This window comes from Eumetopias jubatus, unplaced genomic scaffold (genome assembly GCF_037043125.1).
Source record: "Eumetopias jubatus isolate StellerSeaLion01/CBP00866 unplaced genomic scaffold, mEumJub1_p1.0 scaffold_10, whole genome shotgun sequence".
NCBI classification, from domain to species: domain Eukaryota; kingdom Metazoa; phylum Chordata; class Mammalia; order Carnivora; family Otariidae; genus Eumetopias; species Eumetopias jubatus.
The window spans coordinates 52,398,602-52,420,502 of NW_028274816.1; the positions used below are offsets into that span (position 1 = coordinate 52,398,602).

General features: G+C 60.6%; 2 protein-coding genes and 1 long non-coding RNA gene across 4 annotated transcripts; 1 reads left to right on the plus strand and 2 right to left on the minus strand.

Annotated features, from left to right (window-relative positions):
* The first annotated feature begins 32 nt into the window (after positions 1–32).
* BCKDHA (branched chain keto acid dehydrogenase E1 subunit alpha) lies at positions 33–19,090 on the plus strand. 2 transcript variants are annotated; one of them, XM_028095801.2, is made up of 9 exons: positions 41–196; positions 8,416–8,598; positions 8,705–8,791; positions 12,446–12,554; positions 15,507–15,668; positions 17,148–17,354; positions 17,510–17,651; positions 17,816–17,987; positions 18,534–19,090. In XM_028095801.2, the coding sequence occupies exons 1-9, from the start codon at positions 83–85 to the stop codon at positions 18,702–18,704; spliced, it is 1,347 nt and encodes a 448-aa protein (XP_027951602.1). In that variant the 5' UTR covers positions 41–82; the 3' UTR covers positions 18,705–19,090. The 2 variants fall into 2 exon arrangements, with proteins under 2 accessions (XP_087883738.1, XP_027951602.1); XM_088027612.1 differs by lacking the exon at positions 18,534–19,090 and having other exon boundaries at positions 33–196; positions 15,507–15,934; positions 17,816–17,902.
* LOC114202546 (uncharacterized) lies at positions 15,049–19,480 on the minus strand. Its single transcript, XR_003607817.2, has 3 exons — positions 18,313–19,480; positions 16,328–16,504; positions 15,049–16,050 (listed from the first exon to the last, which is right to left on the minus strand). It is a non-coding gene; the product is annotated as an uncharacterized LOC114202546 (long non-coding RNA).
* A 7-nt stretch (positions 19,481–19,487) lies between these two features.
* Positions 19,488–21,467, minus strand: B3GNT8 (UDP-GlcNAc:betaGal beta-1,3-N-acetylglucosaminyltransferase 8). The gene is made up of 2 exons (XM_028095802.2): positions 21,336–21,467; positions 19,488–20,931 (listed from the first exon to the last, which is right to left on the minus strand). Exon 2 carries the CDS (start codon positions 20,897–20,899, stop codon positions 19,706–19,708), a length of 1,194 nt encoding a protein of 397 aa, XP_027951603.1. The 5' UTR covers positions 20,900–20,931; positions 21,336–21,467; the 3' UTR covers positions 19,488–19,705.
* Between the last annotated feature and the right edge of the window lie 434 nt (positions 21,468–21,901).

Below are 21,901 nucleotides of genomic sequence, written 5' to 3' on the forward strand. Positions count from 1 at the left end.
AACATTTCAATCAGGTTCATAAAGGGGCAGCCCCCAGTCTAGCCGAGGAGAGGGGCGGAGTGCTGAGGGGTTGTTAGCCAAGATGGCGGTGGCGGCGGCGGCTGCAGCAGCGAGGATCTGGGGCTCAAGTCGAGGCTTGGGCCAGGCTGGCCTCCTGCTTCTGCGGCGGCCTGGGGCTTGGGGTCTGGCTAGATCTGTGAGTACCTGGGGAGTTTTCCCCGAGGGAGAGTAAGGATGTCAACGCCGTCTTCCGATGTGGGGTCTGCAGGGAGTGAAGGAAGGGCTGTCACAGAAGGGACTGGGGCTGGGAGAACTAATCGGAGAGGACACTCGGGAAGACCTTCCACTTCCTCAGGAGAGAAGTGAGGCAGCTCCTTTGTGGACCCGGAGAGAGGGAGGGGATTCCTCTTTAGTTGCCACTCAACCCCACGGGAGGCCGCGTGGAGGGACACGGGAGGAAGGCGAAACATTTCCTCGCAGGCATTGAAGAGTGAAACTGCCCGAAGGAGAGACTTTCTTCTTAAAGGTCCCCTCTCCCCCTTCAAAAAAAAAAAAAAAAGAAAAGAGAGATCGGGTTCTCCGATGCGGGCTTTCAAAGTGCCCTGCATTTCTTTGTTCGTTTACTACTGTTGTGATTTTAAAAATGAATTGCGTAACAAAGTCGTTTGATCCTGTGTCCCTGATCGAATGCCAGAACAGGGACCTTGTCTGTTTTGGTCACTCAACAGAGGAGATAATCAGTAAAATTTTGTTGGGGAAAAGAGGAGAGAGAGAGGTCCAGACGGGGCACCACCTTGCCCACATTTCTGAGTAACATGTGAGAAATGCCTAATTCTTTTTTTTTTTTTTAAGATTTTCTTTATTTGGGGCGCCGGGGTGGCTCAGTCGGTTGAGCGTCTGCCTTCGGCTCAGGTCACGATCCCAAGATCCCAGGATCCTGCCCGCGGTGGGCTCCCTGCTCAGCTGGGAGGCTGCCTCTCCCTCTCCATCTGCCTCTCCCTCAGCTCATGCTCTCTTTCGCACTCTCTCTTTCTCGCAAAAATAAATAAATAAAATCTTAAAAATAAAAATTTTATTTATTTATTCGAGAGCGAGAAAGAGAGAGCATGAGAAGGGTGAGTGAGGGGCAGAAGGAGAAGCGGACTCTCTGCTGAGCAGGGACCCGGATGTTGGGTTCATCCCAGGACTGGAGGATCATGACCTGAGCCGAAGGCAGACGCTTAACCTGAGGTAGATGCTTAACCCACTGAGCCAGCCAGGGGCCCCCAAGAAATGCTTAATTCTTATCAAAAGGGTCAGAATCCCCTTGCGTTGATGCTGCTAACAGTAAGTTCACACGGCAGAAGTCTAGCAGGAAGTTCCGATTAGAGGGAGAGAGGCATTGGGCTTCGGAAGAGTCATGAACTGACATTTCACAGATCAGAGTAGTGTTTTGGAGGGTGAGTTCATATTCCTAAACTACTGCTTTCCTGCTGTGTGGCCTTGGGCAAAGGAATGCTCCTCTGGACGCTACAGAGGGTGCGTTTCCCTCTTTCTAAAATGCTAACTGACCACCTTGTAGGGTTGTAGTACAAATAAAAAATGTGAAGGGCTGAGGACTGGACCTGGTATTTAATAAGGGCAATAGGAAAGTGAGGGTGGAGGGAAGGGACAGAAACTGACCTTGGAGATCAGGAGAAGAAAGGAGGTGACCTTGGCAGGACCTGGATTGGTGAGGGCCCTTGGAGGGAAAACTGTCCAGATCTCGTGGGGTTGGGTCTGACCCTCTGATCCCTAATCCATTAGGAAAGAAAGGTAGAATTGGTGGGAAGACACTCTAGATACGGAGAGAAGCAGGGGAGGAGGGTGAAGAGGGTGGGCCAGGCGTGAGGGGGAGGGGACATAGATAGGAAAAGGAGTCACCTAAAGCAGGTAACTGTGGAAATGGTTGCTGGAGCAGCTTCCTGCCTTTGGGCTGTTGTTTGTTGCTTTTTTTGGAGCAATCAGATCCTGCACGGCTGATTCCAGTCCCAAGAGTCCATTGGCTGGGCCTGTGGGAGGTGGGCAGGACTGGGGCAGAAAGTAGGGAAAGGTCATTTATGGCTGATTAAATCTGCTTCCTTCCAGGCTCAGCCTCCCTGCTGCTTTTCTCTCTTGACTCCCCTCCTTTATTTTTTTGGTGGGTGATGGAATGGGGGGATTTTCTTGGAAGGGGTTTTTCAGGGTACTTACCTTTTGTGTATTTTTAAGTTTATATATATATATACGTTATTATTTTTTAAGATTTTATTTATTTATTTGAGAGGGAGTGGCGCGTGTGAGCATGAGCAGGGGAAGCGGCAGGCAGAGGGCGAAGCAGGCTCCCCACTGAGCAGAGGGCCTGATGCCCAGGACCCTGAGATCATGACCCGAGCCAAAGGCAGACGCTTAACCGAGTCACCCAGGCGTCCCTAAGTTTGTATATTTTTTATAGTCCTTGTTTTCTCTTCACACTTTTATTACTCCCATTTTTTTTTAAGATTTTATATTTTTAAAGTAATTTATACACCCAGTGTGGGGCTTGAACTCATAACCCAGAAATCAAGAGTCGCATGCTCTACCAACTGCACCAACTGGGCACCCCTCTCCCACTTGTTTTTTCTAAGATTAAAAAGGAGACTTTTTTGAGTAAAGGGAAGGAGTGGTGGGATTTAGTCAAAGAAGATTTTAAACAATATTTTTTTAAGATTTTATTTATTTATTTGAGAGCGCATGCTCGTGCATGAGCAGGTGGGGAGAGGGAGAGGGAGAAGCAGATTCCCCACTGAACAGGGAGCCTGACGCAGGGCTGGATCCCAGGACCCCAGGATCATGACCTGAGCTGATGGCAGATGCTTAATTGACTGAGCCACCCAGGGTGCCCCTAGTCAGAGAAGATCGTAGACCAGGATCTGTCCACTAGAACATTTTGCGATGATGATGGGCTTCTAGATCTGTGCAGCCCAGTACAATAGCCACTTGACTACACATGGCTGCTGAGCTCTCAGTGTGATTAGTATGGCCCAGGAACCGAAGTTTTCATTTTATTTAATTTCAGTAAGTTTAAATAGCCACAAGTGGCTGGTGGCTGCCATATTGGATGGTGCAGTTTCAGCCCTTCAAGGCCGAGCCTAGAGCTAGTCAGTGCTTTGGAGGAAGGTTGAGAGGCTGTGTTGTAGCTGAGGGATGGGTTGTTGGGGCAGGCGGGGTTGGGGGAAAGGCTGGGGCTGCCTGACTTCATCTCTGCCTGCTTACCTCTCCTTTCACCATGTTCTTGACTGAAAACCCTGTTGCTCAGGAGGCCTTTGTCTGATTCTCCCTCCCTCCCCGCCCAGGTGATAGCAGATGTTTTAGTGCTTAGGGAGAAGAGGAGAAAGGAAACTTAATTGTCAGGGAGTCCTGAGCTGGTTTCTTAGCCACCACCCCAAGAAGCAAGAGGGACCCCAGCCAAGTCACTTCACTTCTCTGACCCTAGCAGGTGGTGTGAGTGGAGTTCCTCCTCTGGAACAGAGCTCTGTGTGTGTGGATCATCAGTGATGTTTTTCTGACCCAGCTGTCGGGGGCAGCCTGTTGGGGACCCCAGTGCCCCAGCGCCCTGTGCACTATCTCCAAGTGGCGGTGCCCACTGTGTGTTGAGGGACGAATGGAGATGGTCATTGCTTGTCTCCTCACCGTATGGGTCCATCTCCCTCTTGGCTGGTGTCTTAAGGTATGAGAGTCCTCGTTTTTCACATTAGGAAGCACTTACGAGTTACACTACCAGCTCACTCCATTATTCTGTCTAATACAGCCACACTGCCAGGTACCGGCAGTTTTGTCCTATCGTGAGTGGGGAAACCGAGGCCCAGGGAGGCGAGGTCTGAACTTGGAGTTCTGGACTCTAAAGCCCAGTTTCTCGCCATAGTACCAGGCTGCTAGGAGAAGCGGTAGGGCTTCGGTTCAAGTCTTGCATCATCGTGCTCGGTCCGGTCTTGGCGTGTATCAGCAGCTTCTGCCTGGGGCCTTTGCGGCTGGTGAGAAGCTGGGGTAGAGGGGCCGGCCTCAGCCCCCACCGTGCCCTTCCCTCCCTGCGCTTCAGCCCCACGGGCCCTTTTACCCCTCCCTTGGATGATTCCTTCCACCTGGTGGCCTTTGTAGGAATATGGTCCTTTAGGTGTCAGCTGACAGGCCACTTCCTCGGACAAGCATTCCTGACCACCCCCCCCCCCCGTGCCCATCTGTAAAATGGGGACAGCAGTAATACTTCCCTCAGAGAGACGTGAAGATGAAATGGTCTTTAGGAGGCACTTACCACATATCCCAAGTACTGAGTAAGGTCTCAAGAAGTGGGGGTTGCAGTTTTTCTCCAGGGACAGTGAATGTGGTGCGGTCAGGAGAAGGGTGTCCTCCCTTGGCGCTGCCCACTAGCAGTGCCCCGGGCCGCATCGTGCTTGCCAAAGCCCCTGGCTTCCGTGGCCTTCGCTGTCTTAGGTGCAGAGGACTCAGCCCCCTGGCACCATCCCCAAAACCGTCCACAGCCGGACCCCACCTTTTTTTGGGGCAGCTGTAGTCAGGCTGCCTGGCTTCGTGTGCTGACATCACTCATAATCGCCTTGCCCCGGGACAGGTCACCCCCTGCCCCCAGCCTCAGGGCCAGCTCTGTTTTCCCAAAGTGAGACAGTAGTGCCTGTCTCATCCGGTTCAGAGAGCACAGAGGCAGAGAGGAGGCGCTTTGTGTGGCACTGAGTTTGCGCTCCTTACTAACATGCTGCAGCCTCCCTGGTCCCCAGGCTCTCCTTGTTTTGGCCTTGGTAGTTCCTGGGGACTGGCGCCTTCTTCCCCCTAGCCTCTGCCTGCCTCAACCCTGCTGGTCCAGCAGGCCTCGGTGTAACTCCCCCCTTCTCCAGAGAGCTTTTCCTGGCATTCCTTCTGACCCTGGCCGCAAAAGTCCCATGTCCCCGCCCCCCCCTCCCCTCCACCATAGCAGGTGCTTTGTACCCTCCTCACCCCAGGCCTGTGGAGTAGCAGTTCTCATCCTTTCCACAAGGGGATGCCGGTTCAGGGCGACGTGGTGGCGTTGCCGGAAAGGGACAGAGCGGGGACAGAGCCGTTTAGCCCCGGAGTCCCTCATCCTGGGTAACCATCTGGTGGTCCTGCCCCAGTCTGTACCCTGCGTGTTCGGTGTTCATCACCCAGCCCTCCCTCTCCTCTCCAGGCACTACAGGGCCCGGCAGGGCTCCATTCAGTAGCTTCCTGCTGGACAGTAATGATCATCAAATACATGAGCTGCTCGTGTTTGTGAATTGTTCGCTGTGTGCCGGGCCCTGGGCTGAGCGCTCTGCACTCATCAGCTCAGTGTCGTCCTTGTGATGCCCCGGGAGATGGGTAGTCCTGCCACTGCTTCTGGGGGAGGAAACAGGCTCAGGGAGCTCTCCTTATACAGCCTGGAGGCTGGAGTCTACTCTGTGGGGAGTCTTAACCTTAACCTTGGGGCCAGAGGGAGTGGCTCCACAGGGGGGCAGGCACCCCAGTACCTGCTGGGTGGACCAGACCCTCCAGAGCAGGCCTCTCTTGTTTCCTGTGTGGCCGGAACAAGGCTTTGTGTAGATCTCTATAGGCTCTGCCATTGTAAGTTACCGGCCACCACGACAAAACCATCCCCACCCCCCACCATATTCTGAAGAAAAAGAGGGTGGAGTCACATCCTTCCTTGGGCTATTCTACCCGCCCCCCCCCCGACATTTCCTCCACCCAGCCGCTCACCCAGTCCTCACAGTAGCTCTGGGGTCCGGACCCCAGCATCTCCACGGGCCCAGGAAGGAAGCCCCCACCCTGCCCCGCAAGGCCGGAGGCCAGTGTGAGGTGTGCCAGGGTGCCCCGATGGCAGCTGTCCATCGTCCAGAGGCAGAGCCCTGTCCTGACAGCCCAGTCTGTTCTCAGCTCTGTGACCTTGTCCTCTGCCCCCTGCTGGCCCCAAGCCCTCAGCCAGCCTGTTCCAGGGCCTGCTGTTACCATCCTGATGCCCATCCAGGGCATCCAGGGGTGCCCTGCTGCCAGACCTTCTCCCCAGCTCTTCCCTATCCTCTTTCCAAAGGGCCAGCCATTTTCCGTTTCCTGTTTCCTACCCGTCCGAGATTTTGGGGTGGTCTCCCTTTCTACCAAGTTTTGAGCTTATAAACAGTGTTCCCATCCCTGTGCTGAGCCCTTTGTGTGCCTCATGGCAGGAACTTTCTGCAACAGCCCTATGAGGCCTTTCTACAGATGAAAAAATTCACGGAGACAGAGCGTTTTGCAAAGAGCCACGCGGAGAGCTCAGATCCTGGCACCCACATCATCGGCCTCCAAGGCCAGTGAACCCAAGTGCCCATCCCTCCGTCCCTTCAGTGATGGGCTGCCGAGTATCTGCTGTGTAAACCAACACTGCCTTCCCCGAGCTTGTGATCTGTGCGGGAGGCAGACACAGACCGCCGATCCTCCGGGGGGGATGGAAAGGCCTGGCCAGTGTGGGTGCTCTGGGGGGGGTAGGCGGGGCGCGGGCAGCCGGAGTTAGCGGCTTCCCTTACAAGCAGGGGAAGCCGTGGTCAGGCCTGGACCTGCCCTGCCGTGGGGAGTGTCATTTCCTTGATTTCCTCACAGCCAAAAGCGCAAATAAATGCCCCTGTGCTCGGCTTCCCCCCGGATCCTTGGCCGTTCTGCTGGGCAATTTTGGAGGAGGGAGAGTGGGGCGCACACCTGAGCGCACCCCTGGCAGATCCAGCGCCCGCCGGCCGTGCTTGAGCTCCTTCTGGAAGCGAAGCCGCCATCACCAGCGGCCACGGGAAGGGAGCTGTAGCTGGGGGGCTGGGTCAGTCATGGCAGTTGGGGTGAGGTGCAGGGCTTTGGGGTCTGCATGTCAGCCCGGCCTGCGTTGGAAGCCCCGTCCTGACTGACCTATTTTTAGCTGTGGTGCAGGTGATTCTGCCCGCCCCCCCCCCCCCAGTATCTCCGCTTCCTCCCTCCTCAGGGGCCATAGTAGGTGGTCTGTGCCTCAGACACGCTCTGAGGACCCAGTGAGACTGTGGGTGCAGAGCTCCGCCGGTGGCTGGCAAGTGCTCGATAGAGGGGAATGGGGCAGCGTTGAGACCAGGTCAAGGCTGAGAAATGGGGTTGGCGCGCATCCTGTGGTGCCCGGAGGCTGCCCAGTGGCCTTTCCCCGGGCTTTCCCTGCCAGCTGAGGAGGTGCCATGCCCCCCACAGGGCTCTCCAGCCACCCAACTTCTTCCAGGCTCCACGAGTGACATCCCATCCCTCACTTTCTGCCTTTGGTGTGTTCTGTGACCCCAGCCTCCAGGGCTCCTTCCCTGACCCCCGGCTGCCCTCCGGCTCTCAGTTCTCAGGATGCTTCCTCAGAGAAGCCTGGCTCCTTCCCACTCTCCCGTGCTCCAGGTTTCTCTTGGGCAAAGACAGATCAGCCCCAGCCTCAGCCATACTCGCTCAGCAGCCAGCTTCCCCGCTGGGCCGCAGTGACAGATGTCTTGCTTTTCTTAGGTCCCCAGAACCCAGCACAGGGCTCAGAACAAAGCAGGTGCTCAAATACTTGTTGAAGGAGTCAGTCTGGGCCTGGAGGGGTGGGGGTTAGGACTGGAGCGCAGAGGCCATCGAAGCAGGGAAGTTTCCCCGGGGGTGGGGGGGGTGGGGGGAGCAGACATTCTAGTAAAGAGATGGGCACAGCCATGTGGTGGCAGAAGTGACAGTTGGCCTTTCCTGAGCGTTGGCTGTACGACTTTCAAGTACTCTGCTAACCAGTTCTATGTGCAGGATCCCATTTAAGCCTCATGACACTTCCATGAGCTGGTCTCCCTTCTACAGATGAGGAAGGAGAGTCTGGCGGAGGGGAAGTCACTTTCCTCTGGTCACCTCGCAAGGGATTTGAACCCAGGCAGGCTGACGCCTAAGAGCTTACAGACTCCCTCGATTCTGGGCGGCCGCCCTGGTTGTGTGGGGGCACCGGAGAGCCCATCCGGCCAGACTCGAGGGCAAAGGGGGTGGGTGTGCCTGCGGCTGCAGTGGCACATGGACAGAGTGGGTGCCTGGCTAGACTCAAGAGGCCTTGAATGCCAAGGTGAAGCGTCCAGGCCCTGATAGAACAGCTACCGGTTCCTGAGCCAATTGCCCCTCTGCTGAGTGTTTACTCTTTACAGCTGCCCTGTGGGATAGATAGTATCTTCCCACCAATTTCACAGATGAGGAATGGAGACACAAAGGAGTTCTGGTGACTTGCCCAAGGTCACACATCGAGAAAGCGGTGGAGCTGGGATCCATACCCAGTGTGTCAGGGCCCTCTGGGGCCCCGGGGGCTTAACTACCAGGCCATCCTGCCTGGCACCGTGCGGTCGAGCCAGGGAACCCTCTGCTGCTCTTGACATGAGAACCCCCACCCCCACCCTGCTCTCTCCCCAGCTCCCCCAGAGACGGGCACAGCAGCACTTCCCGTCCCTGGATGACAAGCCCCAGTTCCCGGGGGCCTCGGCGGAGTTTGTAGACAAGCTGGAATTCATCCAGCCCAATGTCATCTCTGGGATCCCTGTCTACCGCGTCATGGATCGCCAGGGCCAGATCATCAACCCCAGCGAGGATCCCCACGTGAGAGGCCCCCGCCTTCCCCCACTGTGTCTCCCACGCCCGGGCCCCTTGTCCGTCTCCCCTCTGGTCCCAACTGCCCCACATCTGTCTGTGCCTCCGTCCGCAGCTGCCCCAGGAGAAGGTGCTCAAGTTCTACAAGAGCATGACTCTGCTCAACACCATGGACCGCATCCTCTATGAGTCCCAGCGACAGGTGCGTGGCCTCGGGCTGGGGAGGGGGGTTCCCTGAGGTTGCCCTGCCTGTGTTCGAGCCAAAAGATGACTCCTAAGGAGGAGAGGGTGGGATGGAGGTCCTTTGTCTTGGGGTCCTCAGAGTCCTTGGGATTCTCTCGGTGCAGTGGAGGAAGAGTGTGGGAAGGGTGCTGCCCAAGAGCAGAAGGATGGACCAGATCCTCCCGCGCTTCAGCTGGAGGCATGGCTGTGCTGGGGGTGGACAGGCAGGAAGATCTGACGAGCCTTCCCCTTGGGAGCTCACGGTCCTGAGAAACGGGGTGCCCCTCTGGGCTTCCTGGGGCACCTGTCAGATGGGCTGTGAGCCTCAGCCATGTTCATGTCAGCGGGCAGAGACCTGGTCCGAGCAGCGTCCACAAGGAGCAATTTTTGGACTCAAATAACTTCACATCCGGAGGGTCCAGTTTCAGGCGTGGCTGGATCCCAGGGGCTCAGTGTTATCAGACCTGTTTGTCTCTCCGAGTGTCTTTTCTCCTGTCTCAGCGTCCTTCATTCCCAGATAGCAGTGGTCTCTGGCAGGTCTAGGCTCGTGGACAGGTGGCAGAGAAAGGATCAGGGTGTGGGCTCTGGGGTAGGACTTTACAACCAAAGTCTTCATTCTGCCACTTTGCAGCTATGCCCTGGCGGAGTCGCTTCATCTGTCAGGTCTTCCGTTTTTCTTGTCTGTATTCCGTTCGAGGGGTTGCCTTAAGGACTGCAGTGGCATATGTCATGGCCTTAGGAAGAGTGACGCTGGTGTTTAGCCAGCGCACGGTAAATATTAGCTATCATAACCCTGCCAGTCTCACGATGACTCTCCTTTGTGCTTAGCAGTGGAAAGAGAATGTCTGCTCCCTGACGTTCCAGCAGGAGGCTGGGGCTAATGCTTGCCGTCCGGGCTTTGGTCACAGGGCCCATCTTGAGCTAGCCCCTGGCCAGGAGGAACATGTGCCTATCCCCAGGATCCAAGGAAGCAGTGGAATCCGTCCCTCTCAGGGCCCAGGGTTCCTGTGAGAAAGGGGGGAAGAATGTTGGGCAGTGGGCCCTTGGGTGCCCACTGCACCTGCTGGGTCAGGAGTAGGGATGGGCTTGAGAATCGAGCCCCCAGGCCATCCCCCTGTGGACTAAAGCATGAGGCCCCCTGCCTACGGGACAGTACTGAGCAGACTCCCACCCACAGGGCACTGTGTGTGGGTTTTCCAAGTTAGGGTAGTGCCTCCACTCTGAAACTGCCCAGAAACTTCCTTGGCTCCCGCAGCCCACAGGGGCAGGCCAGGCCCTTCCTCTTCCTTTGTCTCCTGTTCCCCTGTGGCCTCGGCTCTCTGCAGCCTTACCACCAGGCCAGGCCACCCCTCCCACCCCCTCAACATGCCTGGGCTCCTCCCTGCCTGTGGTGGCTGCACAGACAGGGGCTTTGGAATCCGGCGGATGTGGGTCCAGTCACAGGTGTGACTTTGGGCAGCGATTTTTCCTGGCTTTGCCTCAGTTTCTTCAGTATGCTAAAAAGTGAGGAAAACAAGGCTAGGGGTCGGAATTCTGTGAGGCCCAGCACAGAAAGTCCCTTGTCTGCTGGCTGCCACAGAGGAGGCCTCAGTAAGATCAGCTCGTGTGTCAAGGCTCAGCCTATATTGGCTAGGCTTCTGTTTAGCTGTAAATAACAGACCTCCCCCAAAGCACCCCCCACCCCGAATCCTAACAGAAACAAATGCAGTAGCTTAAACAGATTAGGAGGGTTTTTATCTTGCATAAAAGAAATCTGAAAATGGGGTTCGGGGCTGGTATGGTGGCACCACAATGTCACTGGATACCCAGCTTTGGCTTCTAGCCTTGAGGGCCCTTCATGAGCCAAATGGCTGCTGGAGCTCCCTCCATCACACCTCATTCCAGGCAGGAAGTGGAAGCAAGGTGGCAGGTCAGACATGGCATGTCCCGGCTATCTCCTCATACCCACCTTTCTAGAACTTTCCAGGCAGTCCCACCCAGTAGCATCTGACATTGCATAGGTCGCTCCCAGCTGCAAGGGAGGCCGAAATGTGGTCTTTCCATCCGGGCAGTTGCTGCCTATGGAATGGGATCTCAGTTAGCAAGCAGGAAGAGGGGTAGGATGCAGGGTAGGCAACCAGCGACCTCTGCCTCCTGCCAGGTCCTGTTTCCTGGGTGGGAAGGCACTCAGGCTCCTCCCCGCACCACCCTCAACAGCCCTCCCAGGCCTTGAGCACCCAGCATCCGCCCACATGGCTGTGGGAGGTCAATTAACTTTTAATTGGCTCCCCACTTAGAAGAAAGCTTTATTCATCTAGTTCTCCCACCACGACAGAAAAGCCTGGCCTGCAGAACACATGAGGACTGGGCAGGGGGCGTCCCTCAGATACCGACCTGAGCTCTCTCACTTTACACATGGTGCTGGGGAGCTTAGTTCTGGCCCGGTGCCAGGGCTGCCCCAAATCTCCTGCCAGACTTCACCTCTTAGCCCCAGATCTACTTGGCTTCTTGCCTTGGATGTCCCACACCAAATTCAGCCTGTCCAGACTTGACCTCGGCGTCTTCCTCCCTTAGGCCATTTCTCAGTGGAGGGTGCCACCGTCCGCCCATCTGCCCAAGCTGGAGACCTGCATCTCTTCCCTGTTTCCGTTCTCCCTCTCACATCACTTTCTCCCATCTTATTTACTTTGTCCCTCCGGGTTTAGTTAGAAATCCATTCTGCTGCTCAGCACCACGCCAGGAGCCCAGACTTCCTCCCTTTCTGCTTCACCATCGTGGGCGAGTTGACTTTCATCCCACATGTGTTGCCTCATTTTTGCAAGATGGCTGCCACCGGTCCAGCCTCCCACCGGTGTGCCAGGCGGAAGAAGGGCTGGCGCCAGCTACACTCCTCTCTTTTGTCAGGAAAGCAAAAGCAGACTTCCACTTAAGTCTCTGGCCAGAACTGTGTCTGCGGCCACCTCTGGCTGTAAGGCAGATTGGGAGAATGTTTGGCTTTTCCAGGCTCTAGAATTGGGGGGATCAGGAGAAGGGAGTTGGCCGGGGCGCTGGTGTGGCCCGCCAGCAAGGGTCTGCCGCTCCCTTGGCGCTCTCCCCTCCGCTCCTCTGCCTGCCTCCTGCCACGACCAGGCCCGGCCACCACCCGCTCTTGCCTGGCGGGCTGTACTGTCCTGTCTCCACCATCCATTTCCCACATGACAGCCAGAGAGCTGCTTCTAGAATGTCGCTCTGAGGAGAGCCGTGGTGCAGTTGTCAAGGCAGAGTCCCGGCGTGTCACTCATTCAGTGCCTCACTGGGTACTGCCTCTCCCGCCTTGTCTGTCCCCACCCCTCCCACATTCTGGCCTCGTGGCTTTGACTGTTCCCTCTGCCTGGAAACCTGCATTACCCCCAGCTTTGCCCAGCCCAGGCATTTCTCCCTGCTGCCCCACTGGTGGGCCGGGCACGCACGTCAGCCTCCCATCACACAGCCCCTGTGCTTGGCTCTCATCGACCTGGCAGTTCCTCCGTGAAGGCGGGAAGCCCGGCCTGGCCTGGCCTGGGACGTGTGTCTGGTGATGAATGAAGTCTCCAGAAGCTGGCCAGTTATCCGGATGGTTCCCTGTCATTGCCCAGCATAACGGAGCCCGGGCCCCCGGGCCCTCCTGCACCCCCAGGGCCGGATCTCCTTCTACATGACCAACTACGGTGAGGAGGGGACGCACGTGGGGAGCGCAGCGGCGCTGGACAACACGGACCTGGTGTTCGGCCAGTACCGGGAGGCAGGTATGTCTGCCCTGCCGGCGGCCTGCATCTGTGGTCCCCGTGGGGGCAGGTCAGGCCCAGTCCCTCCGGGCGGGAAGGCGAGGCCCATGTTAGCTACCCCGCGTGCTCTGCCAGGAAGAGCTTTCTGAGCAAGAAAGAGCCAAGCCAGGGCCAGGGGTGTGTGGTGGCAGGCTTCCTCCATCTGGAGGCCCGGCCAGCGGGGGGGGGGGGGTAGGAAAGAGCCTGTGCTTGGGGCTCCTCCGTGCTCTGCCGGCTGTCACATTCGGGGCAAATTGCTTCTCTTCTGTGAGCCTCTGTTTTCTGGCCTCCGACACGGAGCTGATGATGGCGCTGTGCCCCCTGCCCTGGGAGTGCTGTGGCAGCATGTGGTCAGGGCGGGCCTGGCCCCCCGTGGGCCCGCACGGGGACCCCCCCGTCCTGGCCTCTCTGGGCACCGTGCCCCTCAGGGAGCAGAACAAACAGGGCCTGGCAGTGGCAGCCAGGGCGGCCTCTTTTGAGTGAGGGAGGGACAGGACCGAAGGGTCGAAGACGGGCGTGACGCAGGCAGGAGTGACGGGGCCAAAGGCTGTGGAGGGGGGTCACGGGGCAGGGGACGCAAAACCCGCGGCACAGGGCCCGGCAGTGGGTAAGCGCTCTGAGTCGGAGGCGTTGTGCATGGGGGGTGGCGGGTGCTGTCTCTTCAGCAGGGGGCAGGCTGGCCGGGCAGGCGGGTGCCCGCTGCACCCGACTCCCCATGCCCCGCGCTCTAGGGGGACAGACGCCCTTTGGTATTGGGTGTCCCCAGACACTGGGCTGTGCGCCCGGCCCCAGCCAAGTTTGCTGTTTCCACGGAAGGGGCCTCTCGGGTGAGGACTCCAGGCAGGACAAGCGGGGGGCTTAGAGCCATGGACAGCCACCGGGCTCTCCAACATGGCGGGGGGGGGGATGTTGGGGAGGGGTCTGGCCCTGTCCACCCTGCTGGAGGGAGCCCTCCACGCTGAGGCCCCTGCAGCAGGCAGCCCACATCAGGGCAGACAGGAGGGCTGTGTGCTCCGTGGGGAAGGAGCCGCGGAGACCTGCGCCTGGCCTTGCCGAGGCAGCCGCTCACCTCAGGCCCCTCCTGTGCGGAGAACTCAGGCGCTCTGAACAATAGCCCGCCCTCCGCCGAGCTCTTCAAGGCCAAGGTGCTGTTCTGAGTGCTGGAAGCAGAGGGGGCTCTACCTCCTTTCACCTGCCCCGACCCCACCGGAGGAAGGAGCCTCCCAGCAGCAACGTTTCCCCGTCTGAGCCAGGCGGCAGGCAGCCCAGGAGGTTCCGTGCCAGAGCCCAGGCGACATGCCTCCTGAGGGGTGGAGCAGGGGTGTCCCGGCATCAGGCCTCTGTGGTGCTGCCCACGTGGGGCCGTTTGGTATAAACCGAGGATGTCCGTGGAGTGCCGACCCTGGCACCAGCAGGAAGGGGCGCTCGTCAAAGGGAGTTCAGAGGCATTTCCATCTAGAGCAGTAGTTCCCACAGAGCCTGCGGTTTCCTGGGGTGAGTCAGAACCACCTGGGCCCTGGGCCCGGGACTCCTGGCCCTGCCCGCCATTCTCACGTGGTGGACCACGGACCGCACCGTGAGGAAGCCCCCCTTTCCCGCTTCGACCGCAGCACCTCCTCTTTGCTCTGTGTTATGTACGGCATGGCCATTCCGTGTGTGAGTCTGTGTCGCCCGACAGGAAATTCCATGTCTAGTTCTATGAAAGGCGAAGGCTGACGTCACGCCCAGCGCCCCTCACCCCAACTCCCACTTCAGGTGTGTGCTCGGGGCCGATTGTCCAGGCAGTGCTCACCGTGTGCGGGGGTCTCGGCGGTGGCACCCCGTTAGCCGGTGAACACTGTCCCCCAGCCCCACAGCCCTGCTGCAGCCTCAGTCGTGAAGGGTGAGCTTTGCGTGGCCCCTGCAGCCCAGCCCGCCACCTCACGGTGTGACCTCGAGCCGGCTCTGGGAGCTCTCCTACCTCAGTTTCCTCATCTGCCAGTGTGGAGAATAATCCCCCCTCCCTTGGGGGGTCGTTGTGAGGATTAATCAAGTTAATCTTTGGAAAGTGCTCAGAATAAAGGTGCCTGGCACCAAACGTTATATTCATATTGCAGTCATTCGGGGAACGTGTGCACAGCCCGCACAAAATGTGTCTCCTGTGCAATGTGACCCCTGTTACATCATCATGTGAAGAAAGTTCTCTAGTAAAGCAGAGATTTGGAAATGCCTGCACCAGCCAGCTGCCCCTCTGCGTTGCTCAGGCTCTGGGTGCTTCCACGGGCGTCCTTGAACCCCCAGTGCGGCCCCTCAGGTGTGGGCGTTTCGATTGTCCTCCTTTTCAGGGGGCGGCCCAGAGCGGGTCTGTGCCCATCCCAGGACCGCGTCAACCCCCTCCTGTCCTCTGACTCAGCAGGCAAGGCCCCCTTCACCAGAGCGGTTCCCTGTGGTGGCGAGGTTTGTTTGAAGAAGACAGGATTTTACAGCCACAAGCAGGTTCAAATATCGTCTCTCTAGTTCAGAAGTTGTGAGCTAGAGGCCCGTAGTTTTATTTGGTTCATATGATGATTTTTGAAGTAATTGCGTGAGTGGAAACATCGACATCAGGTAGTTTCTTGTTAAAAAAAAAAAAAAAAAAAGCAAGCCAGGTTTTGCCTTCTTTTGAAGAGCTGGGCCATCTGGTGTCTCCGAGCAGCAGTTGGGTGGTTGGAACCAGGGAGGGTGGGTGGCCTCCCTTTCGGGACAGGTCCGAGCTCTCTGGTCTGCCCCGCTGCCTGGCCCCTGTTAGCCTGTGAATCGGCCTCCCCTGCTCGAGTCCAGTTCTCATCCGGGACCCACAGGGAGATGCAGCCTGGGCTGCAGGGGCCTCGCCCCGGGACCCTGAGGGCTCAGTCTGCCCCCGCACCCCAGCTGCAGGCTCACACAGCCTCCCCTCCCCCGCCACCGCTGCCCCAGGTGTGCTCATGTACCGGGACTACCCCCTGGAGCTGTTCATGGCCCAGTGCTACGGCAACGCGAGTGACCTGGGCAAGGGCCGCCAGATGCCCGTGCACTATGGCTGCAAGGAGCGCCATTTCGTCACCATCTCCTCTCCGCTGGCCACGCAGATCCCGCAGGGTGAGAACTCGTCCTGGGCCACGGGCTCGCAGACCAGCGTCCTCCCCTACGCGGCCCCAGCCCTTCCGGGGGCCTCCCCGTGGGTGCCGGGCTCAGAGCGCTGGTCCCGGCTCCAGACTTTACATTTGAAGACCCCTGTCGTCCGGGAGTCTCCACAGGAGGGCTGTGGTTTGGCAGGCTGGAGCTGGCGTGGGAAGCTCTCGTTTCCCAAACTGCCCATCCCGTTGGTCTGCTCACCGACCCGGCAACTGCGCCTGACTGAGCGGGTACCAACTTCCTTGCAAGGGTCTCTGGGCAGAGCTGGGTTCTTGCCCCCGAGTCTGCTCCACCTCACTCCTCGGAGTCTGACTCCCCTGAAGCTTACTCTGGAAGCCCACGTTCCCTAGAGCAGTCAGAGCAGACTCTCTCAGGGCCAGGCCCGCGCCCACACGGCCCGGACACCCTGGAACCTGCCCTGTGGACTCTGCAGTCCAGTCGAGGGCCGGGCTGAGCAGCGTGCTGCTTGCAAGGCCCATTCGTACGTGTTAGCTCATAGTGCCTGGAATGAGGAACTGTTTGCACCTCTGACGTGGGAGGCGGGCAGGGCAGTTTTGTGAGAGGAGGTGGCATGTTCCCTGCGGGGAAGGAGGATTTCCAGAAGGCTGGGCCCTGGCCCTTACCTTCCATTTGAGTGACCATTCAGCTGCTCAGCGGGCGAACGTATGGAGTCCCTGCTCTGTGGGTGTCGTGCTGGGCGCAGTGAGCAGGAGACAAACACCTCAGCCCTCCTCCATGTGGAGGAGACAGACAGGAAGCATGCAGGAGGAGCCCAGGGAGGGGATCAGGGGTGAGCAGTCCTGCAGGGAGAAACACAGGCGAGATGTGATGGAGGAAGGTGGGGGGTTGCATCAGAGGTGATATTTCATACAGACCAGGAGGAGCCAGGGAGGGCGCCATGTGGGGTCTTGAGGCAAGTGCCTGCTCGACTGCTTGAGGGGGCAGGGGGAGCTTGAGGCAGGTGTGGAACCGGGTAGGGAGGCCAGGAGGGGGCGCAGAGAGGTGTGGGAAGGCTGCAGGCGCAGGGGAGTCTGAGGGCAGTGGGAGCCGCAGGGGGGAGAGGCGCTGGGCCAGAATGTCAGCCTGGTTCACATTTTAACCATTTTAACTGGCCTCTGGCTGTCCCAGGGTAACGGGTGGGGGGGGGGAGGAGGAGCAGGGGGCCTGTGAGGAGGCTGCTGGGAGCTCAGGCGGGAGGTGACTGGGCGAGCCGACTGGCGGGAAGCGGGGAGGACACGGGGTCAGGTTCTGGGAGCGGCGCAGCTGGGAGCCAGAGGAGGCCCCCCCCCCCGAGTGTTTGGCCCGCACAGCTGGAAGGGGGGAACGGCCATCAGCGGGGGGTGGGGTGGGGGCTGAGGCAGTTTGTGGGGCGCAGCGGGAGGGCAGAGCCGGGTGGGGAGCGTGTGCGGCTCTGTTCCTGCTCACCCCCCTCTCCCCCTGCAGCGGTGGGGGCGGCCTACGCTGCCAAGCGGGCCAACGCCAACAGGGTGGTCATCTGCTACTTTGGGGAGGGGGCAGCCAGCGAGGGGGACGCACACGCCGGCTTCAACTTCGCCGCCACCCTCGAGTGCCCCATCATCTTCTTCTGCCGGAACAACGGCTATGCCATCTCCACGCCCACCTCGGAGCAGTACCGCGGGGACGGCATCGGTAGGGGCCCCGCGGCCACTCCCCAGTCCTTTCCCTGCCGCGTGTCTGCAGCAAGGGAGGCCGCAGGAACGCTGCTTTGCTGCCCGCCCCTCCCCCCCGCCCCCGCATTGTCCCCGTCTGAGCCCCGGGGCCGCCCTGCCTCTCTGTCCCCACAGCCGCCCGAGGCCCCGGCTACGGCATCATGTCCATCCGCGTGGATGGCAACGACGTGTTTGCTGTGTACAACGCCACCAAGGAGGCCCGGCGGCGCGCTGTGGCGGAGAACCAGCCCTTCCTCATCGAGGCCATGACCTACAGGTGCCTGCCTCCCCCGCCCTCCCCCCACGGCCTTGACCCTATCTCCCCTGCGCAGCCCGCTGGCCCCCGGAGCAGGACCCCGTCCCCCATATTGGATCCCCTTCGTGGCTTGGCACCCCTTCTCCCCTAGTCTGCCCCCCCCTGACCCTGGGCGCCCTCCTCAGGATCGGCCACCACAGCACTAGTGATGACAGCTCAGCCTACCGCTCGGTGGACGAGGTCAGTTACTGGGACAAGCAAGACCACCCCATCTCGCGGCTGCGCCACCACCTGCAGAGCCGGGGCTGGTGGGACGAGGAGCAGGAGAAGGCCTGGAGGAAGCAGTCCCGCAAGAAGGTGGGGGCCGCCCTCTGCTGGAAAGCGTGCCCCGGGGGGGTGTGGTTTGGGGCGGAGCGAGGTGGAGAAGCCGAGAAGCGTTGGGGGGCACGGAGCTGGGAGACCTGGGCACAGCCCAGCAGGGTCTCCAAGTGCGGTGCTCGGTGCCAGGCTGCCCTCCACGCCCTCCCGCCTGAGGAGGGACACGGCGTCCTTGTCAGAAGGTGGGCAAGGGGTAGGCGACCTCATCCGTGTGCAGTGCGAGTGTCCCACCCTCCTCGGCCGGGGGCCTGGCGGCGCGCCCGGTGGGAACGGCCACCCTCCCTCCGGGCCTCGGTTTGCTCACCTCTGAACGGCCTGCTGCGGGGTTGGTTCTGCATTTGGTGTCGGGCCGGACTGTGCTGGGGGGAGGAGAGGCCGGGCTTGGCAGGGTGGGTCCCTGACAAGGTGGGTCTTCTCATCCCTGCTGATCCTTGCCTCTGTTGTCCAGATGGGAGCCCCCCCGCCGGGGTCCCACAGGTGGGGGGTGAGGGGCGGGCTGCGTGTCTACTGTCCCACCTCCCCCAGGTGATGGAGGCCTTTGAGCAGGCGGAGCGGAAGCCAAAGCCCAGCCCCAGCCTGCTCTTCTCAGACGTGTACCAGGAGATGCCCCCCCAGCTCCGCAAGCAGCAGGAGGCCCTGGCCCGGCACCTCCAGACCTACGGGGAGCACTACCCCCTGGACCACTTTGAGAAGTGAGGCCTGCTCGTCCCCCGACCCCCACCTCAACCACCCCGAGGGGCAGCCCCACTCTGCGGGGGGGAGGGGGGGCCAGGGAGCGGCAGGATGCCACCCTCCTTCCCCAGTGAGCTCCCTCCAAAATACTGGGGCCAGGGCTCCAGCCCCCCCATCCCCACTCCTCCAGGCTGTTACCCTGAGGGGGCCTCAGTCGGCCCCCTCCTTGCCTGTTACAGTGCCTTCTCCCAAGGGCTGGGTCAGGGTGCCTCCAGGACTAGAAGCCCCTCTGGGGTGGGCGTGGTGGGTCAGCCTGTGGAAGCCACTCCCTCAAAGCGAGAGGTGGTCAGCAGGTGGCCAATAAAGAGAGGTGGTCAGCAGGCAGCCAATAAACTCTATTTGGCTCCGTACCCCTCCGCTGGTCTGTTTCCTGGAGTTTGGGAGGTGGGAGGAGAGCCCAGCATGACCGGTTTGGGACCACCCCTTCTTTCCCCCCTCTAGATAAAAGGCCAGGGTGTTGAGACATGTAACTTCCCCCGGAAACTTTAGCAAGCTGGAGGGTCCGTTTCTGCAGATGGGGGGTGGGGGCGGGGGGGGTCCTCCCAAGACGTTCTCCTGTTCTCCCTTAGGTGGGACAATGCTGCCATTCAGCAAAGTGACCAGGAGGCCACCAGAGCTGGTCCTGCCCAGTAATGGGGGGGGAGGCGTCCAGTGTGAAGGTCAGGGTGCAGCTCTGCTCACTGGGTCAGCCCTCCGGGGACCCATGGGCACAAAGATGACGCCAGGTCTCAGAGTGGGGGGGGGGGCGCATATTTTTCAAAAAAAACAAGAAGTAGACAAAAACAGTCTGTTGCCTCCTGCTGCCCAGCCCCCTTGCCTGGGAGGGCCCCAGAGGGGCTCAGGCGGTCACGATGCTAGGATTCCTCCCTCACGCTGAGGCCCAGGAGGAGAGGCCGAGCCAGGGACGGGCACCCGGGTGTGGGCCACGGCCGCCCTCCCCCTCCTCTCCCCAGCTCCCCCCAGGCTCAGCACCGGAACTGGGGGTCCCGCAGCTGCTTCCAGAGCCGAATGCTTTTCTGGGGGCTGAGGGGCCGCACCAGCAGCAGGTCCTGGAATGCGCAGGGGTCAGCCGTTCGGTCTGCCGGCCAGGCTGTGCGGAAGCCTTTGTGATCCCTGGGTGCCAGGCCCAGGGCACGGAAGCACAGGCCCGTGTAGACGTCGTCGAAGGGGAAGGGGGCCACGCGGGCCGCGGCCTGCAGCAGCCAGGGGGCCAGACGCCCAGCGATGACATAGCCACCCCCGCTTGCGTAGGCCGGGTAGTGACCTTTAAAGAAGGACGGGGGCACGTAGAAGGGTCCTCTGGGCTTCCGGAGGGGTTTGGCATGGGTAAAGACCTCCCCCAGGTAGAGGCCTCGGGCCCAGCTGGGTGGCAGGCCCCGCAGGTGGTCCAGAAGGGCAGGCGTGCGCACGAAGGCATCATCCGGAGCTTGCAGGACGAAGCTCACGCCTGGGCAGTGGCGACCCAGCCAGGCCAGCAGCAGCAAGTCTTTGAGCGTCCGATTGAAGGGGACGTCAAGGAAGTCCCAGAGCAGCAGGTCACTGTAGCGGCGGCTCTCCCAGGCCACCAGGGAGCTCAGGTCGGGCCCCCCCTCACCCTCGGGCGACCCCAGCAGGAAGAGCAGTCGGACTCCGGGAGCCGGACTGCCCCACGTCTCCCTCACGGCCTGCCGTTCCGCAAAGCGCCCCGGTTCCGACTTGACGGCCAGCAGCAGGTAGGGGACGTCGGTGCCCGAGCAGCCGGCCACTTGGCCGCCGCCGCTCCCGGGCTGCCAGGGCGGGAAGCTCCGGCAGGCTGCGGACAGCAGGAAGCGGCGGAGGCCCTTAGGGTAGGAGTTGAAGTCCGGGATTTCGGAGGCAGCGGCGGCCCCCCAAGCCCGGCAGCCCCCTGCCTCCGCGCTGTCCCCACTGGGCAGGGACCCCAGCCGCCACTGCTGCTGGTTCCAGTAAGCTGAGGGCAGTGGGCCGGTGTGGCCCAGACGGGTAGAGAGGTTAGCTGGCAGGGTGGGCTCGGGGCTGGCGGGTGTGGGGCCTGGTGGGGTGTCCCGGGGTCCCTGGTAGGCTTTGCTTAGCCGAGACTCAGACGTCCACTCGATGTATACCTTGAGGCCCAGGAGCGTGAGCAGCGCTGACAGGCAGAGAAGGCACTTGGGGCAGCGCATGACCCAGCCCAGGGAAGGGGTGGCCGCGGGAGCTGCAAAGGAGCCACAGAGGCTTTTGGGGTGCAGGGATGGGCACCAGCAGTCCCCGCTGGCCCCTGTAGCCCCTTCTCTCCGCCCCAGCCCCTAAACCTGCGCCCCCCCCCCCCGCCCCCCGCTGAGGACCCAGCTCTTCCCTATTCCTGGAGCCTGGAACCCTGTTCAAATTCTTTCGACACCCTGCTCTTTCTGCTCGGCCCAGCCCAGCCCATTCCACCGACCTATTCCGCAGCCCCACCCCAGGGACTGGGGACTCGGCCATTCCAGCCCCCCTTCCTTTCCTCATCAGGAGTCAGAATCACAGGGTCAGCCCTTTCACCTTCTAGAAACCCAGCCTCCCTCTTCCCAACAGTCCCCACCCCAGGGAAGGGGGGCCAGGGACCTGCTCCCTTCTCTTTACCTCTGGGTCCAGCTCCCGCCTGCGCGGCGTCCGGGGCCTCTGGTCAGGCCCCCCGCTCCCGCTCCCTCCCTTCTGCCCCTGCCTAGCGGCGGTGCTGTAGTCGGAGCCCTGCCCAGCCAGTCCGGAGGGGCGGGGAGGGGCGGGGAGGGAGGCCGCCAGGGCCCCAGGGGCCGGGAGGGGCTGGGGCGGGGCCGAGGGAGGAGGGGACGAGAGGGGAGGGGAGGGGAGGGGAGGGGAGGGGAGGGGAGGGCAGGGCAAGGAGGCCGACCTCAGGGATGGGGCTCTAGGCGTGTTGGGGCTGGTTTTCTGGTGAGACAGCGGAAAGGTGCAGGGTGGCCAAAGACACAGACGGGGGACCCGGCGAGGCCCGGCGGGGAGAGCCAGGGGCCTGGGAGAGTCGGGGGGGGGGCTGCTGAGGGGCCAGGCCCGAGCCTGGGCTGGGCAATGGCGAGATGGCCCAGGGACAGGCAGAGTCCCAAAGTGGTAGAGCTGGGCGGGCCGGGGGGGGGGGGGGGGGCGCAGCTGGCGCCTGGCTTTGGAGTCAGCGGCGGCAGCGAATGTGCAGA

Coding starts and splice junctions, on each gene's coding strand:
- BCKDHA (XM_028095801.2), top strand. CDS start 83: ATGGCGGTGGCGGCGGCGGCTGCAGCAGCGAGGATCTGGGGCTCAAGT. Junction 12,555..15,506: donor CGGCCAGTACCGGGAGGCAG/GTATGTCTGCCC, acceptor CCGCTGCCCCAG/GTGTGCTCATGTACCGGGAC. Junction 17,355..17,509: donor GTACCGCGGGGACGGCATCG/GTAGGGGCCCCG, acceptor CTGTCCCCACAG/CCGCCCGAGGCCCCGGCTAC.
- B3GNT8 (XM_028095802.2), bottom strand. CDS start 20,899: ATGCGCTGCCCCAAGTGCCTTCTCTGCCTGTCAGCGCTGCTCACGCTC.